Below are 18,243 nucleotides of genomic sequence, written 5' to 3'. Positions count from 1 at the left end.
GGTAGAAAGCCTGCCTAGCAAGTGCAAGGCCCTGTGTTCAAACCCCAAGACTGAAAAAAATAAAGATGTATTCAATATCTACTAATTTTCCCTCCACCAACACAACCTGGAGCCAGTTTGTTCTGTTGGTTCCCTGGCACATGGAAATAAACCTTTACAGCTGCAATTTTTACACTATAAAGTTGTTTACCTGCAGCAGACACACCTTTGAGTGCTTACAATCCCAGGCCTGGATTTAGGACAAATTGATCTTACCATATAAGAGTAACTGCAAAGCTCATTCAAACCATGAACCTGAGGGAGGACCCAGAGTTGCCTAAGACATGAGGCCAATGCTTTGGGATAGGCACCGGATGAGGCCAGGGCTGTGACCCTGATCTCAATTAGAGCAGACCCACATCATTGTGTTGTCGTTGTTTAATAGTTGCCATTAAGCCATATCTATTAAAATTAAAATATTTTAATAACTATGCCAGAGAAGCATTAAAATCAGCAGGCTGGGGTAAAATTTGTGAGTGGCCATGCCTGCCCTGAAAGCTTCCTCAAAAATACCAACAAACTTCCTCTCTCAAGAATCTTTTAGCCTAAGTTTTTCAGCAGAGTGCAGAAGAAAAGACTGATTATTTTCCCCCAGGGATCATAAAACAATATCTTTTAACAGGTCTCACATTTTGTGGGTCAGAAATTTGGGCAAGCTGGTGATCTTCTCTTCCATGTGGCAATGGCAGAGGTCACAGGTGGCACTCAGCTGGTGGAAGGGCTAGTCTTTTTTTTTTTTTTTCATTTTTCTTTTATTAGTCATATGTGCATACAAGGCTTGGGTCATTTCTCCCCCCTGCCCCCACCCCCTCTCTTACCACCCACTCCGCCCCCTCCCGCTCCCCCTCCTCAATACCCAGCAGAAACTATTTTGCCCTGGAAGGGCTAGTCTTGAGGACCCAGTATGGCTTCATGCATACGTGGAGATGGTTGGAAGACTACGTCCAGCTGAGACTACGCACTTGCACACCTATGCATGGCCTCTCCTGCCACGACAGCATTAGGTAATAATGCTCCAGCATCAAAGGGAAGTCAATGTTCCAGCCAGCAAGGCAGAAACTGCCTGGCCTTCTGTGACCCAGCCTCAGAAGTCACATGGTGCACTTCCACCAGACTCTAGACCATTGGTATGCCCACCTGAATTCAAGGAGAGAGATTTTGTTTTTAAACCCAGAATCTCTCTAGCCTATGTATGTGTACCAACACTCTGATAAAGGAAATTTTCACTGAGCTGTGCACTGAACATATACATTCAGAATGGTCTGACTGGAGGCATGGCTCAAGCGATAGAGCACCTGCCAAGCAAGAGCAAAGCCCTGAGTTCAAACCCCAGTCCTACCAAAAAAAAAAAAAAAAAGTGAAAGAAATGTCTGTTTTGGGACTCTAAGCCTGAGAAGAAAGAACCAAAATAACTAACTGCTTTTCAGAATATTGGTCAAAAACAGCAGGGTCAATAGTATTAAACAGACTCAGGGTTTAGAAAACAGCCACGAACCCCACTAGGACCAAGAAATTCTAAACTGATAAAGCCAAGATTTGTGTGTCCATGGACTGAGCACTTTTCTTTAAATGACTTTGGCCTTTAGAAGTTTCTAGGAGAGATTTTACTGAGTGCCCTCCTTGAGACGTAAATCTTTAATGCTTTAAACTAACTGCCTCAGGTTACCCTTTAATAGTTTTTAAAAAGGATATCAAACCAGCAAAGGGAAGAACAGATGAAAAGCACCTCAAACCACAGGTACCCCAGGACAGTGCTTCTCCTCCTGCACAGCTGAGCCCTCTTACCCTCCCCAGGGCACATACATTTGGCAATGTCTGCGGACACTTTTCATCTTGTCTGGATGAGGGAAGAGGAATGAAGTTCTGCTGGCTTCTACCCAGTGCAGGCCAGGGATGTTGCTAAAACATCCTATAATGCACAGGAAGGCACCCACAACAAAGAATTATCTACTGTAAAATGTCAATAGTGCCAAGGCTGAGAAAGCCTACTCTGAGGCACACACACTAATTGAGCTGACTGCTAGGCAGCTCCAACATTATTTCTCTGTTTCTGGTGGCATGCATAGTCTAATTTCTATGAATTAAAGGCACATGTGGCCTCATGGAAATATCTCACTTTAGAGAGTTCCCCTATTAAGTCAGAAAAACACAATTCTCTTCATGAAATCACTCTTTCACATTAGCTTTAATTTAGGTGCCCCAGTCTCATCAGTAACACTGAAAAAAAAAAAAAAAAAGACACAACATAAAAAACAAACTTTAAAGGATTCAGAACTCAATGGCTCCCATGTGCTTTGGTCTTTTGTTTCTTAAAATAATGAGCTGAAATGTCTATGCATGGGTGCCAGCAAACCAAGAATTGCAGATTAATAGCCACTCTCTCAGGGTAGGTTCCTCCATCTGTCATCTCCCAGCAGGGGAACAATAGCAGCAATGACACAGACATGGCCTCATCTGACCAAACACATCCTTGACCTCTGCCACCTGTCCCTAAGAGGACACAGATGCCGGCTGTGTGCCCACACTGCTACTTTCTTCCCTGCATTACACTCTTCCATGCTTTGCTCTGTTTGTGGCGGTCATACTTTGGTTAATACTTACAAAGCAAAAGCTGTCAAAGCTACCAGACAGAAAACACCATTTATAAACTCTTACAGTCACCTTCAGGGAACTCCTGAGAGTCATTTTTATTGGGTCTCTTCCACCACAAATTTGTAAAGCTATTTCCTATTTCCAAACATTAATTGCTATTTTCCTCTTAAAACAAGGTTTCAATGACACCGATACACAACATATAAAACCACATTTCCCTGAGGGAAATAAATTACATTGCTAGGTTGGTGCATGCTACAACACAGGGCTGTCAGTAGTCCAGGCCCGTTACAATGTGTGGTGTGTTGCTGTTCTCCCACAACAAACACAAATGCTTTCTACACCGCTTTGGGGCTTTGCCTCACCCTTTCCAACTAAGATGTTAGCCCAGGAAGTAAACTCCTAACTGTCCCACAAAACAACCACCGAGAATGACTCTTGCCAGAAAGGTGCTCCTCCTAAGAAACACACACTCTCTAATAAATCTGACCACAGGGCTAATTTAATTTGTTAAATGACCATTAATTTCAACACACACCAAAATACACACTGTAGAGTCCTTTGATCCCAAAAGCAAAGGAAGTGCCAGTAAATGCCAGTTTCCACAATCTGTTTGCTCTTGAGCAAGAGTAAGCACGAGGCACAGGAGTGCCAAGAAACTTGCAGTGGTGAGTGTGGTCAGCAGGACACTGTACTAAAATGGACTATATGCTTCATACCTGAAAACGACATCAGCTCCCAAAATGCTCCAAGCCCCTGGGACAGCCAGGGGGCAACAGTTAGGGAGAAACTTTCAGGAGGTCCTGGAACTCAAAGCAGACTTATCTACCTCTTCCTACATTCCAGGTAGGCCTCTGTGAGATATTTCATTTAATCCTCATTTAATTCCACAGAGCAGGCATGATCATCCCCTTTGACAGATGAGGAGACCAAGCTCTCTTACCAGAGCTCAGAGCCTGAGAGTGGGGAGCAGGGACATTCCAGGCTGGGTCTCCCCACCACACATCCTGCCCAGAGTTCAGTCTGTCCTCATTGCGGCAAAACGCAGCAGGGCAGGGCCGTCTCCCAAGCATTTTCCTCCTTCGAAGAGCCTGATACGGGCTCTCCATTGAGAAAGAGTTCAAGTTTAAAGAGGATGCACAGTCACCAAACAAAATCTAATCCTGTCAATGTCCCCATTAACAGAAAATGCACTAGACTTAACATCAGCTGGGCTACTTACTTTCAGAGCTGGGCTCCAGAAAGTATCGGAGAACACAGACTGAGCCACCTTTGGGGACTGGTGTGGCTGGAGGAAGAATTTGGTCCTCTCATAAAGACCCCAACAGTTACAGCCTTATAAAGAGACGAGATGACCAGGGATTTTACCCTGGTTGTGGAAAAAGAGCACAAGGGAGGAAATCATCTCATCTAGAGAAAATACAGAATGTATAAATGGAGGAAAATGGGAGACATCAAAGACTTCTCTGATTTTGTTATAAAACCAGGAGCAAATTCTTGCAAAATAGCTACAACTTTGATTCTTCACTTCTTCTCTGCAAAAAAAAAAAAAAAAAAACCCTATATTTAAGTGATTATACTTTATTTCATAAGTAATTAATGAATACATCCACTTCACTTTGCTATAAGAAAACCAAGAATATAAATTATCTCCTAAAAGCACTAATTTTTCATGATGAGGTGGAATCCTGTGAATACAGAAGTCCATCACATTTCAGAGCGTCTATAAACATAAACACTATTACATAAATTCTCCATTAACTTTTTTTTCTGTCACTGTGGTTATAGACTCCCAGAGAGTGAGTGAGTAAGTGAGTGTATATGAGAGAACAAACTGCTGTATTGAAACTATGTCACATGCAATAAAATATGTAATTAAACAAAAGGCGTACCTTCATCGACAGGCACTACCAAAACACTATTCCACTAAAGGATAGTATTTCTAAAACACTCTCAATGGAAGCTCAAGGCTCACATCTGGGGAAATTAGGTATCCAACCTCACTTTTGTTTGTGCTTTCAAGAATCCTGAAGAGAAGAGTCAATTTTCCTCACAGATAAATGAATGAGCTAGATTTTCCTAACAAACTTTTTATCAACATATATGTATCCTCAATTTCTTTCTATTCTGCATAGCTTTGTACATAGAACATTTTGGGATCAAGTAAATATTTTCTATTCACCACAGAATCAGCTCACAACTAAGTAAGTACAGCTCAGTGCCAATAGCCACCCTGATGAGAATTCAAACTACAGACTATGAGGACATTGCTGCAAAAATCGCTTCCACCAAACAAGGTAACAATGGATGCCACTGAGCAAGTTTAAGTTTGCTGTTTTTGTGTAAGCAGTAATAACCCATAATGAGTGCACCTCTGTCCTGCAGCAAGCCTGCCAGCTTCACATCACTAAGCCGTGTGATCTCTAATACAGAGCAGAAGCCAGAACCCAACCCTCAATCAGGGTGTGATGAAGCTGGTCCTCTGACCCACCAAGGGATGCACGGGGAGAAGGAAGGAAAGGCCACTCAAAGTCGGCATAGGCAGAAGTGCGGCAAACAGTGAAAGGGATCTCCCTTTCTCTGTGTCCTCCCCCTAAAGGTAGCACAGAAATTCCACATGAGGATGGTCAATTGTATCAGTCACCTTTCTGTTGCTGTAACAAATACCTGACATAAAGCACTTAAAAAGAGTTTAGGAGGGATCAGTGCATGGTCAGTTGGCCCTGTTGCTTTTGGCAAGGCAGCAGCATATGGCAGAGCAAGTTGCTCACCTCATGACCAGGATGAGAAAAAGAGGTAGAAAGGAGCTGAATTCCCACTATCTCCTTTGTGCTGCTCCCAATGACCTAAGAGCTCTCACTGGCCCCACTTCCCAACAGCACCACAGTCTGGGATCAAGCCTTGAATACATGAGCCTTTGGGGGACATTCTAGAGTGAAGCTATAGCTTCTTGACATTTGCCGAGAAGCACTGTCCTCTAAACTCATGGTCAACTGATAGAGCACAAATGTCAACTTAAAGAGATACACACTTAGCCGGGATGGGAGGAAGGACAGGATAGGTAGATGAAAACCACCATGTGGCAAACCATGACATTGCCTCAGGTCACTGTTTCTGCATTTCAAGAAAATTCCTTGACTTTAAAAATCGTCTCTGGCAACCATTAATCTTGAATTAATCTTAACTGTTCTAAACTTTCCTTGTACTGTCATTATCTCTGTTTGCTTGTGAAGTTAAATAAGGGAGATAAACAAACTGCAAGGCTTTGAGTGACCAGACTAAAAACAGTGGTGCGGCTTCTGATCATACCAGGTTTACCACTGTGGGTTTCTAAGCACAGATATTTGCAAGACCTGGTTTCCTTGGTTGTGGCCCACAACAGCAGGGCTACAATTCTTAAAATGGATTTGGGTAGTGGTGGATACTGTGTGGAGAACACAGTCCTCCTCCTGACACTGTAGTGAACAAACACGCCTGGACCTCCCAGTCATACCTGCAGCATTTTGTTGGTACTGGGGTTTGAACTCAGGGCCTTGAGCTTGCTAGGAAGGTGCTCTACCACCTGAGGCACTCTGCCAGTAACCTGCAGCATTTTGTACACACACAGTTCTACAAATGATGAGTCTGATGAGCTCCAAGTGGCACATCCCTCTGAAAAGGAGCTGACTGGGTTCTAAAAGGAGGGGAGGCTTGAGAAAAGAGGGTAACTTCAAGCCTGTTTGCTCCAACATCATCCTGATTCCTCTAGGGAGAATGAGCCATAGGGCCATTACCCAAGATCTGATGGCACCACTGACATGGAGTCTAGCATGAAAGAGCCCCAGGTGCAGGGCAATGTGTCTGTCCTGTCCCCAAATCTGAGCAGGCCTGCCTTCCCAGGACAGTTTGATCTTACTGTGTCTCAATTGTCTAATATATAAGAAATCCCATGAAAGTCTCCACTATATAAAAGTTACTTGGGACCACTTCTTATAGGCTCTGCAGCCTGTATTTGATGTCTTGGGGCACTGGATTAGGAGTCAGAAATCAGATCTTTATTTACAGCATCAATTCACCTAACAAATGCATATGAGGCACTTAACACATGCCAGGGACCAGAGGTATGAAGAGAAACAAACAAGACAGAGGAGGGCATGCCCTCATGGGCTTCAGCCAAGACCTTCAGTGTCTTAAAACTGAAATGAGGGGCTTAGACAGGCTCCACAAAGTCCCTCCCAGCACTCCTTTTCTCCACTCTGCATTGGTGCCAAGAGAGGACTGTAGCATTCTGAATTCTGGAATGTTCCACTTCCCTGAACAGAATTTCCCATTTTAACTCCATATTCATATAGCTCAGGCTGTAGCCATGTGACTTATCTACATTCTGCCAACCATAAACTACATGTATTCATCTCAGTTTATTAAACGAAGTGGTGCCCTGACTTAGAACACCCACTGGCATGCACATCTCAGGCTTCTTGGCTCAGGGTCCTTTCCACATGGAGAAAATCTGGTTCCTTCATATCAGTACCACAGGAAAACAGGAGCAGGGCTGCCAGCCCTTCCTCCCATGTTGCCTGTGTTTGTTTATTTCGTCTTCATCAACTCAGATCATTTCTGACACTGCACTTCAACTTCCTGAACACATCAGGGAGAAAAGCTTTTAGGAGGCACTGAAGTAAAGCCAACTCCTGATTAGCCACAGTCATGAAGAAAGGGAATGGCACAGAGCCCCAAAGCAAGAGGACGCTTGCCTCCGAGGACTATAGGGCAAAGATTCTTGTCCAGGATATGGAGAAGCATTCATGAAACAAGGGAAGATCTGGTCTTCCCTATCCTCCACCACCATCACCACAGCTCCCCTCAGACAAAGTTTTAGGAAAAGACTTGGTCAATGTCTTGCCTTCTGGAGTTCCCAAGGGACCACGATCCCCATTATCAACTTGGAGGAGGAAAAGAGCTGCTCAATCAATTGGAATAGATTCTTATAGGAACAAGACAAACTTAAGCTATGAGCAAATTTACTTAACAGTGGTTAGTACAGATCATATTAGTACAACTCAAGAAAAGTTCTCATTTTTTCAGAAATCCACAAATATTAAGCAGAACTATCTATAGCTGAGGAGGAGACACTGAAGATAAGAAAGCCATTAGACATGAGACAGTAAGAGTGTGAGCACAAGCACAGGTGCTGCACAAGTGACTATCACTCTGCTAGGACTGTGTCAGATAAGAAAGACCCCTTCCTACCTCCTTCTGCCCATCTCCTCTACCCCTCTCCTTGACCTCTGATCATTCTGCCTCTTTTCAGGAAGACACTAAGCTGCCTTGAGGAATGGTGTCAGTTGGTGGCTGGTACAGAGAACTGTCCGCTCATTACCACTCTTCCTTTCTCTTGGAAGAATTTGTACCACTCTCCTCCTTCTCCTCCTCCTGTTTCTTCTAATTATGACACAGAAAGCTTAATTTGAAAGACACAAGTCCAGAGATGGAATTTCAGATACCCCGTTTCCCTACCAGGAGACCTTGAACAAGTGACATGCCTGGACAGAGATACCTGCCCACCCAGCAGGCTTGTGGGAAGCACAGATGTGACATGCACTGTGAGAAGATCAGCATTCCTCAAGCAGAAGGCACTACTCTCATTTCTCCACCATGCTTTAAGGTTTTGAACAACGCTCAGCTCCAAGGATTGTAACAGATGACCATCCCTCCAATCAAATCGAGTCAACAACAGATGACTGGCAAGTCTTCCTCAAAGGTAAACATTGTCCTGGACTTGAAAAGTACTCAATTGTCTGGTGGATTTCCTTGTTTGCAGCCTAGCACAGGTTCCTGAAGAGCTGGCAGGACTTGTAGCCACCAGCCTGTCAATTACAACAGGAGCCCTTCTAGTGTCCTGGAGGGTCCTGTGGCTCCCAAGCCCTCCCCAGCTCTATGGGGACCTAGCTGAAGGTTTACCAGGAGGCAAATGGACAGTTCTATGAGGCTCTGCTGTCTCCTCAAATGCCATCTCACTGTGACAAAGATCTCTAAGGGGCTAATGAAATTATCTCCTCTGCCTTTTATTCCTCAGTAACAACCACAAAATTAGATGAAATGACCCCCTGCTCCTCTCATTTAAGGCCTTCTTTATTGCCTTCAACCCCAATTCTCTCTCCTTTAAATGGCTGTGAAACCCTGAAGACCCACAGGCTAGTGGGATTAGTAACTGACAGCTTCGTCATCCCAGCTGCTCTCCGGAGGGAGCGTCTCCTTCCCCCGGGGTGGGGTCACAATCAGTTCAATCTTCATGCTTCACAGACATCCCCTTTGAACAAGATCAAATGTTTCCCCACCCCAGCCTGGTGCTCTGCTCCAAGAAGCAGCAAGCAACCCCTTCTCACTCAGAGCATTACCGTCAACTCAGCCAGAGAGGCCCAGGCAAAAGGAAGAGGTCAGGGTGATTAATTGTCCACCAGGCAACAACACAGGCCCACTCAGGCCAGCACCTCAGGAGGGCTGATCACCCCCATAAAATGTGAAGTGCACTTTGAACCTAGGAACAAGGAGTGGGAAGTATTTTCCCCAGCCTGCTGGGCTGCAGTGGGAGCTTAGGCTGTTTGTTTTCTTTCTCAGACTGCAGCCATAAAAGAAAGGGGCTTCTCACTGGGTGCAGAGGAGATGCAGGAGGTGGTCACCAGGGCTGCTGCCCATCAGGAAATCAAGTAGAGGAAAGATAAGAGAAGCAAGACTGACAGAAATGACCACAGCTTCCCCGATCTAAAGAAGAAATAGGACAGAACCTTGGAAAATACGCAGAGGAGAATGATCTATCAGGAAAAGGAGCCAGATAAAATGTAGGGAACTTACTCTTCTTCATTAAGAGAAGGAAGAAACTTTTTTCACTGTCTTTTGCTTATTGAAAAAAAAACAAACTGTTTCATTTTGCTTTGTTGAGACTCAGTATCATTATGTAGCCTTGAACTTAAGATCCTCCTACTTCAGCTTCCCAAGAAAAGTTACTTTTACTCACTAGTTATCCAAAGGACCTTCTTTCCATGCAGGTCCTTAATCTTAAAAACGATCCCAAGGAACAGGGGAAGAGTCATTTCTTAATGAAACAGGCCATGAGACTGATACTCCAGTCCTTTCATTAAACAATATTCTACCGAAAATCAACTTTTCCTGGAAGCAAAGATCAGTTAAGTCTTTCAAATCAACAACAAAACCCCTACAGTAGATAAGACAAACCAGCCAACAAATTACAGCTGACAAGCTACCTGATCCAAGTATAAAGTGGATCCTAAATTATGCATTGATGGTGATCTTGAAATGGAGTAAAGTAACTCTTCCCAGAGATGTCAATCAATGAGCCAGCTCTGCATGGACACTTGAAAGGCTATTTGGGGGCTGGCAGAGTGGCTCAAGTGGTAGAGCACCTGCCTAGCAACCTTAAGGCCCTGAGTTCAAACCTTTCTACCAGAAAAAAAAAAAAAAAAGCATTAACTTTGGACTGGAGGTGTGGTTCAAGTGGTAGAGCGCCTGCTTTGCAAATGCAAAGCCCTGAGTTCAAAAACCAGTCCCACCAAAAAAAAAAAGTAAATATGAAAGGCTATTTGGGAGACCTTGTTTCCTCTTTAAGGAACTATAGCTGAAGAGTAAGGTTATACCTGAGAAAATAAAACAAAACAAACCTAAGAGGCCTGGCTGGGGGAGGAGGGAATGCTATTTTGTTTGTTTGTTCATTCATGTACTTATTCCCAGGCACTTCAGCAGTAAAGGAAATTGTCAATCAGAGCCCAGTATGAGGGTAACACTAGAGTCCCAGACTAGTAGACTAGCTGCAGTATCCATTGTCATTGCCCTGACTGCTCCCAATGCTTACCCTGGACACAAGTGGCCCATACTGAACAGTGTCTTTGAATCAAGGCCAATGTACCAAAATAGCTATATAAAAAATACAGACTCTGACCTATAAATTTGACTGATGAGGTACTCACAGTACATCTTTAGAAAGCATAAACATTTCACTTAATGAAAGAACAGCAGCATACTACAAGTACAAAAATGCACATTACAAGTTCAGAAGCTCTAAGGAAATTCAGGAACTATACTATTTCTTGGACTTCCTAATTAGGATGATATGGGGAAGTCAAGATTCATACCCTGTGAAGTATGTCTCAACATACCTATACCTGTGTGTGAGCCCTGTAGAAGGGGTACTGTTCCAATACTTGAAGTCCTGACCTACACGAGGCACTCTGTACTGTACAACACAAGGCCCTCTGAAGGTCAGACATCCCCTAGATGCTCATTGCTCACTTTGAGTTGGTAAGCACGCCCCACATGCTGAGAAAGGTAAGACCAGACACCACAGATGCACTGCACACAGCTGCTTCAGGGATGGTGCAACACAAACATTCCACAATATTTCAAATTCCAAAGACAGCTAAGGCCCACTCACATTTTAACATCTGAGCCTTTTGATTTCAATTTATTTTCTGGGTTTGTTTTTCAAATATGATAGACAAACTGATTCCATGGAGACTAGAAATTCCTGGGCAAAGCTGAAATCCTCATTCTATCTAAGTCTTAGGAAATGTTCATGAAGAAGGTCAACTGAGAGTCAAATTTCCATCACTGCCTTGTCTTTCACTACATTCTCCTTCAGGTAACTAGGACTCAGAACAAATAGAAGAATCCCTAGGTATGTGACTGCTCTCTTACAGTACTTGTTGACTGGGCATCTCTACTAAGTTGTAGACATGCAGAAACAGGAAGACAACTCCTTCCTCTGCTTCAGTGCATTGCACACCCAGCAAAGCAACTGGAAAGGCTGGACAGTGAGTCGCGCTATTGCAGCAGTGCTCTTGAGAAGGAAGGAGGTAGGAGCAAAACCTCAAGGCCACATTAAATACCACCCCAGACTACACTGAATTCAACCACCCACCAGCTCCTGAAAGGACCCTGGGCCCATTTTGATACCAACATTCGGGTGGGCCACTGCCCTGGAAGGCTCTACTCCCAGTCCACAGAATAAAGCAATATCATCTCAGGTCAACTGGTGCACCTTCAGCACGCACAACACACTCAGAAGTATGGGGAATGGGGGAGAGGAAGTTGAGGGAGAGTGTTGGGAGGGGTGAACCTCACCAAGATACTCTATGGGCCTATATGGAAATGTCACAGTGAAGCCCCTCTGTACAACTAATATATAGTAATAAAAATGTTAAATAAAAAATAAAAATAAAGTATGGGGAAACAAATGCACTGATATAAAGCCTTCTACTATAATTATTTAAATCCACACTATGTTTTAAAACAAATGCTTAAAGGGTTGGCAGAGTGGCTCAAGTGATAGAGCACCTGCTTAGCAAGTGTGAGGGCCTGAGATCAAACTCCAGCACTGCTAACAACAACAAAAAAATGCTCAAGCCACTGAGGGACATTTTTATTTCCTTTAGGTTACAATCAGGAAAGTCTACTGCATACTCCTTTACTACCTATACACTTAGATGCATTTCCATCCTGGGGTGGTGTACAGGCCAATGGCTGGCCTGACTGGCCCAGTGTCTGGTTACATTGTCTATCTCTCCAAAAGCAGCCAAGAAGACTACAGTGTAGTACATCACTGCTTCATGACCTAGTGTTATACTATTCAAGAGGAACACCATGACACAAAAAATCTTGATTTCTTATCCTTTTAATAGGAATAAGACTCTAAAATTCTACTGGTTTAACTATATTATGGTAAATATTTAATTATATGTGGTAATGTAAGCAAACAGACAAGTAATTAGTCTGGAAGACACTCTACAAATCATTAAATTGGTTTAAAAAAACCTTATAATGTATAGAGGGAGTTGGCTTTTTTGCATGTGGCTATGCCTTAGTTTAGTTTAGTAGGGGTTTTGGTTTTTTTCCCCTCAGAGCAACATTCATTCATCTATTCCATGTCAGGAACCATGCAAGGTGGGAAATGGTAGCAAAAGGAACTCACAGAGTACAGGGAAAGATGTACACAAACAAGAAGCAAGTCACCGTGACATCATGTCATGTGGGCATAAAGAAACTGATTCTGCTGGAGAAAGGCTATTAGCCAAAAATCCTCTCATTCAGATAGTTTGATAAGTAGCAGGTGAACTTTTGTCTGGATCTTTAATGAGGAAAAGGAATTCTAAAGCACAAGTCCCAGTAAAAGGGAGGGAAAGCATTTTAGGTGATGAAAAGGCCATCAATGCCCAGGAGAAAGCCAGTGTATTAGTCAGACTTTTCCATCACTATCACCAAATACCTGACAGAGACAATTTAAGGGAGGAAAGATTTATTTTGGGTCATAGTTTTGGACATTTCCATCCACAGAGCTTGGCTGCATAGATTGTGGGTGGCAGAACATAATGGCAGTAGGAACGTGTGGAGAGAAAGGCTGTTCACCTCAGGAAGGAAGATATGAGAAGGGAATATAGGAAGGGATCAGGGCAAGAGATAGCCCCCAGGAATACACCCCCCAGCAACCTACTTCCCTCAGCTAGAACCAACTTCTTAAAGTTTCCCAAACTTCCCAAAACAGTGCCACCAGCTGGGAAGTGAACATTCACTACATGGGTCCATGGGAGAGATTACATATTGAAATCATAATAGCTGACCAGGTAAACATCTTCACCAGGTAACTCACAACAAGAGCAAGGGACCATCTTACCCCACAGTTAGGGATTTTCTTTTCAGTGAATGAGAACTGCAGGTGGCTACCAGGATAAACTGTGATACCATTCTGGGACAACCCATCTATGCTCAAGGGAACCCAGGATCCATCGCCTTACCTGTATGAAGTGCTTCTTAACAAAATGCAGAAGCTACAGACTCTGAACTCAAGATCCTGCTTCCCAGTTTACCTGAAAAACAATAAGAAAAGTCATGCCTGTTAACTTGAAGTAGACTGTCTTAATGATCTCAGTAAAGACTGCAGACCATGGCTAGGACTCCTTAGTCTCAGCGAAGAAAAAATGGTCAGCATCACTTAGCCAAGGGTTTGAACCAAGGTGAGAATCCTGGTTTGAGCTCAATGGTAAGGTACTCCCCTGAGGAACCTACCTCACAGAACAACTAAGACCCTCTATTTGCCAGGCACTTTACATATGCCTGGAGACACGTGAATGCTCAGAAGTTGGGTTCCCTACCCTTAGGGAGCTTACAGGCCACAAGGACAGAGAAGTGAGCAGGTAGCAATGATGACCTTGATGCAGCTGATAGAAGCCCAAAAGAGGGAAATACAAGGTGACATGGAAGACTTTGCAGAGACACCAGCTGATTCCAGAGGAGTCACAGGACACTCTCCTGAGCAAGTGAGAGCTAAGCTGAGGTCTGACAGCAGGCGTCTAGCAGATCAGAGGACAAGCTGAGTGTGACAGCAGAAGGAACGGCAAAAGGAGTCCTGGAAGCCAGAATATAGTGAGTCACAAACAAAAGGGTTGGTGACCACTGGAGTATTTCAGATGACAAAAGGCCTTGCAGCTATATTTAGGAGAGGTGGACATTAGCTCAAGACCAATGCAGGCCACAGAGCAGGGCTAACTTATAACCCAACACAGACCTTGTGCTCAAAGCCTCACACTCTACGGGGTTTTTGAAGCACATTTCTGCTTAAAAGAAAAAACAAAAAGCTGGTTTTGTGGAGGCTTGGAACAGTTCCTAGCCCTGCAGACCAGTGGGGCAGAGAAGACCAATCCACTCCCAGCCTGGGGAAGTAGCACTGCAGGGGGATTTCATTTTCCCAAGCAATGCAGCCCTCATTTGTTTTGGAAACTGGAGTTTTGAGCTAAGTAGACACAATGCTTGTCCTTCTAGATGTGTTTCTTTCCACTGAGACATAGAATCTATAGAAAGGAAACAGTGAAGCCATCCTGGAAGGCTGGAAGATTCCATCTTCTACCTGGTTTTATGGGGGGGCAGTCAAGGTCAAGCTTCTTTCTGGAGTGTGGAACAAAACCTGTGGGTACAAAGACAACAAGGCCCAGGAGCCATAAAGCATTTCAGGATTGAGAAAAGCCCAGATTGGCTATCTCTAGCTTTTTGAACTTCTATCACTCCCCTCCCCTGAAAAAAAGCATATTTCTGTAAAGTATAGGCAAATTCTTACATTCTTGTTTTGTTTCTAGAACTCTTGCTTTTCTTTAGAAAAGGGGGAAAAAATGGGATCCAAAGCATAAAAAACAGCAATCAGATCAAATTTAGCAGATATAGACAAAGCTTCCAGTGTCTGCCCCTGATGTCAGGGTCATATGGGTGGCTGAGCTGCAGAACCTCACAACAGGCATAGAACCTGTGAAGACCCAGGGCACAAGGAATGCTGCTGAAATCCCAGCTGCTTCCCTGCAGATGGCATTCTGTATTTACACACTGGAGCTCTCTGGCCTACCCACCTGTGCAGTGCCTGTGGTTCCCACACTTCCAGCTATGCCCCTCTGCTCTCACCACACAGACCATAAGCTGACTTTACCCTTGGAGGGTGGCTGAGATGGATCCTGCATCTTAGAATGGAGGCTAGTATGAATATAATGTGCAAAGCTGCTGCATTAATTGCCCAACTCACTTAGATCAGAACAGAGCTGGGCTGAGGAGGATAGAGGCCATTCCACATCCATCTCTGGTTATCCATTACTTAAGAAGATGCAGCTCATTATCTGCAGGGTCTGAGCCAAAGCAGGGAAGGAGGTGGGAAAAGTCAGCACTGAGTCATTCTTAAAGACTTAAAGACTTCTCTGCAGAGCCCCATGCTTCTAGCCCAGTATCTCCTGAGAATGCCCCAAGGCACTTAGTAATCAGTATCTGTGAAACTCTCCTAAAAATAAAAGCTTCAGGGAATGACTACTTACACTGCTGACAAAGGACTCTCCGAGTTGGTTCCATCTAAGATAAGAGCCTCTCTGTCAGGACAAAAGCATGTCAAGATAAAAATGGAATCAGGTCCATTGGGACAGAGACAGCTCAAGTACCCAACTAATACCCAATAGATGAACAGGTGCCGGTGATCTACAGCCTGGCCAGTTTCACAGACTCAGACAGACAAGTTTCTATGTTGACATTTCTCTAAACTGGTGTTTCTAGACATGCCTGATCCTAAGAATCACCTAGAAGCTTTGTTTTAAAAATATGGATTCCCAGAGCCCACTCCAAAATTACAGGAACCCCTGGGAATGCAAATGTTTAGCCAGCATCCAGCATCAGGCGAGTTTCAGAATAATGCTCCAAATGCAACAACAGGCAACCTTTTAAAGCTTTATAAGCACAACACTTCAAAGTTCCAGGGTGTGTGAGAAAACACAGGTTTAACTGAAGGAAGTTAGAGCCTTCTTTATTTCAACTTATGGAATATAACCAACGTGCAATAAGGAAATCAATTTACATACAACTTAGCAAAAAAAAAAAAAAAACCCTTCTCCCATAATTTTTAACCATATTGCAACACAAAGACACCGTAACCTCACCGCCTTATGGGAATTCCTGCACAGCTGCTCCTGGCAGTCCTTAGAGGCTAAAAGGAAGTGCCTGGACTGAAGCCCTCAGTCCCATCCCAGGAGAGGCTAGCCCCATCCCAGCAGAGGCCAGCCCCAAGTAGCAAGCAACCAGTTTCAAGCCAGACTCCATAGACTCCTAGTAGGCAAGGTTCAGCCCTTCCAGGTCTTGGCTGCCACCTGGCTATTTGGTCTCCTTTCTCATATGAGGACTTGCTCTCCGCTGTGCTCCACAGGGCAAGCAGCACCAGTGTCACTTGAAAGTTCATTAGAAATGCAGAATCTCAGGCCCCAGCAGCCCTGCAGAATTGACATTCAAGTTTGGAAATAACCTGCTGGAAGGAGTAGGGATACCACCAGTGTGAGGTTTTACCCCTGCCTGTGGGACATCAGCCACCCACTTCTCTCTATACTCTCAGAGGCTTCCCCCATTCTCTTTACTCAAGCCCTGTCAGTCCTGGTTTGTCTTCCGACAAATCACCATCACCAGGGCACAATGATTAGCTGACAATCCAAAGCCCATTGCTGGGGAGTTAAAAGGAGGCAGGAAGTACCAATTGTCTCTCACAGTCTCATATGGTTCCATTAGAAGACAGGGAATATGGACCCCATGACCATAAATCAGCATGGACAATCTAAAGTCAAACAATACTATGGAATGCTCATTTTTTTGGTTCCAGTACAATGTTAATGAGGTCAGGGTCATGGGTAAGATTAGCTTCCTCTGCATCTTGGCACAGGTTCCAGCTCTCTGCCCTCCCTACATACAAAGGCTGATGTATCCTCAGTTACTAAGAGAACTTGGGAGGAATTACAAGGGAAATCTAAGCAGAGTGGCACCAGGATGGAAGGACTCAAAGGATAAGGACCAAACGGTATCAGGAACAACGCACACCCCAGAAGGAAGGATGAATGACAGATGACCAAATCAGATTTAAATTATCATGACATGACAGGCTGGACATGCCAGAACTGAGAAAGCTGAAATTTTACAAGAAGAAATGGGAAGTACCATGGTCAAGAATCAAATATGCATATGAAAACTAAAGGAACTCTAACTTAATGGAGGTTCTTGTTTGAAAAGAATTTTTTTCAATGTTTTAAAACATGAAAGTTTTGTTGACCAAGATGGATGCCAAGAAAATCAGCACAGTCTTAGGGTCCATGAGTCTGTTTCCAGACAAGAGGTGCAGCAGCTCCTTTACAGCAGGGCTGATCAGACTATCCTAAACAGCCATGGCCACCTGGCCATACAGGTATACACCTATACATAACCTGTCACTCCTTTCCACCATCAACACCTCCACCACTTATTCTTATTATTCAGTGCAGTCCGTACAGCTCTTTTTGGCTTCATGCTACAGTTTAAACATTCAGCACATTAGCTTCACTTCTTTAGACACTACCCTTTCTTTACAAATTGACAAAAGAACTACAGACCTAAAAGCACAAGCTGGAAAAAATATATGAACAGTCAAGACAACATAAACACCCCCACTACCAAAAGGATGCAGACCAAAACTGACTTCCAGTCCCCTGTGTAAGCCAGCACACATGCTCCCCACAACAGTGTGAATCCATGAGGTCAGGGAGCAGGCTGGGAAAGTATGAAGTCCACTACCCCGCGACCCTGGAAGGTCCATGTGGGAACAAGCAAATGAAGGAACAGGATCTGTTTAGACACCCCTCACTACCCCTGAATGGCTGGCCATCTAAACAAAAAGGCTGTGATTTTAGATTATTTTGAGGGTTGTAAGCCGTGTTTTTTGTAAGTGTCCATTTAATATTCCGATGGCAGTCGTTTATAAACACAAAATACTGCTCACTGTAAGTTGTAATTCCCAAACAATCCAGTCTGTTATTTTTCATTTCAGAAAATCTGATCACTATGGGTAAGAGGAAAAAAGCTAACTTATTGAGAAGTTTTTTGTCCTTAATAAGTGTGTGCCATGTGCTGAAGATTATTTAATCCTGCCAATGCAGTCAGAGCCTTCCTTGAACAACTGGCTAACTGCCTCAAAACTAGAACACAACAAGTGAACCAGTCCAACTGCAGCCTGCCCAGGAGAGAGGAAGCTTGAACTCCAGGTGCCCCCGACAGCACAGCTCAGCGCAGAAAGAAAGAGAATGCTGAACAACA

The 18,243-nt window shown here is 44.0% G+C and overlaps 2 protein-coding genes across 2 annotated transcripts in view; both read right to left on the bottom strand.

The window, feature by feature from the left end:
• Nucleotides 1-18,243, bottom strand: part of Lhfpl2 (LHFPL tetraspan subfamily member 2) — a 145,797-nt gene that overhangs the window by 120,162 nt on the left and 7,392 nt on the right. The window contains exon 2 of the mRNA XM_074077236.1: nucleotides 13,413-13,484. The gene's annotated coding sequence lies outside the window, so the exon portion shown is untranslated. The remainder of the gene's footprint in view (nucleotides 1-13,412; nucleotides 13,485-18,243) is intronic.
• Arsb (arylsulfatase B) overlaps nucleotides 13,408-18,243 on the bottom strand; it is a 294,147-nt gene continuing 289,311 nt past the window's right edge. The window contains exon 7 of the mRNA XM_074077229.1: nucleotides 13,408-13,484. Within this exon, the coding sequence (XP_073933330.1) occupies nucleotides 13,429-13,484 (56 nt within the window). The 3' untranslated portion in view covers nucleotides 13,408-13,428. The remainder of the gene's footprint in view (nucleotides 13,485-18,243) is intronic.

This window comes from Castor canadensis, chromosome 6 (genome assembly GCF_047511655.1).
Source record: "Castor canadensis chromosome 6, mCasCan1.hap1v2, whole genome shotgun sequence".
NCBI classification, from domain to species: Eukaryota; Metazoa; Chordata; class Mammalia; order Rodentia; family Castoridae; genus Castor; species Castor canadensis.
The sequence above is the reverse complement of the archived record's forward strand: the minus strand, read 5'-3'. Positions and strand labels throughout refer to the sequence as shown.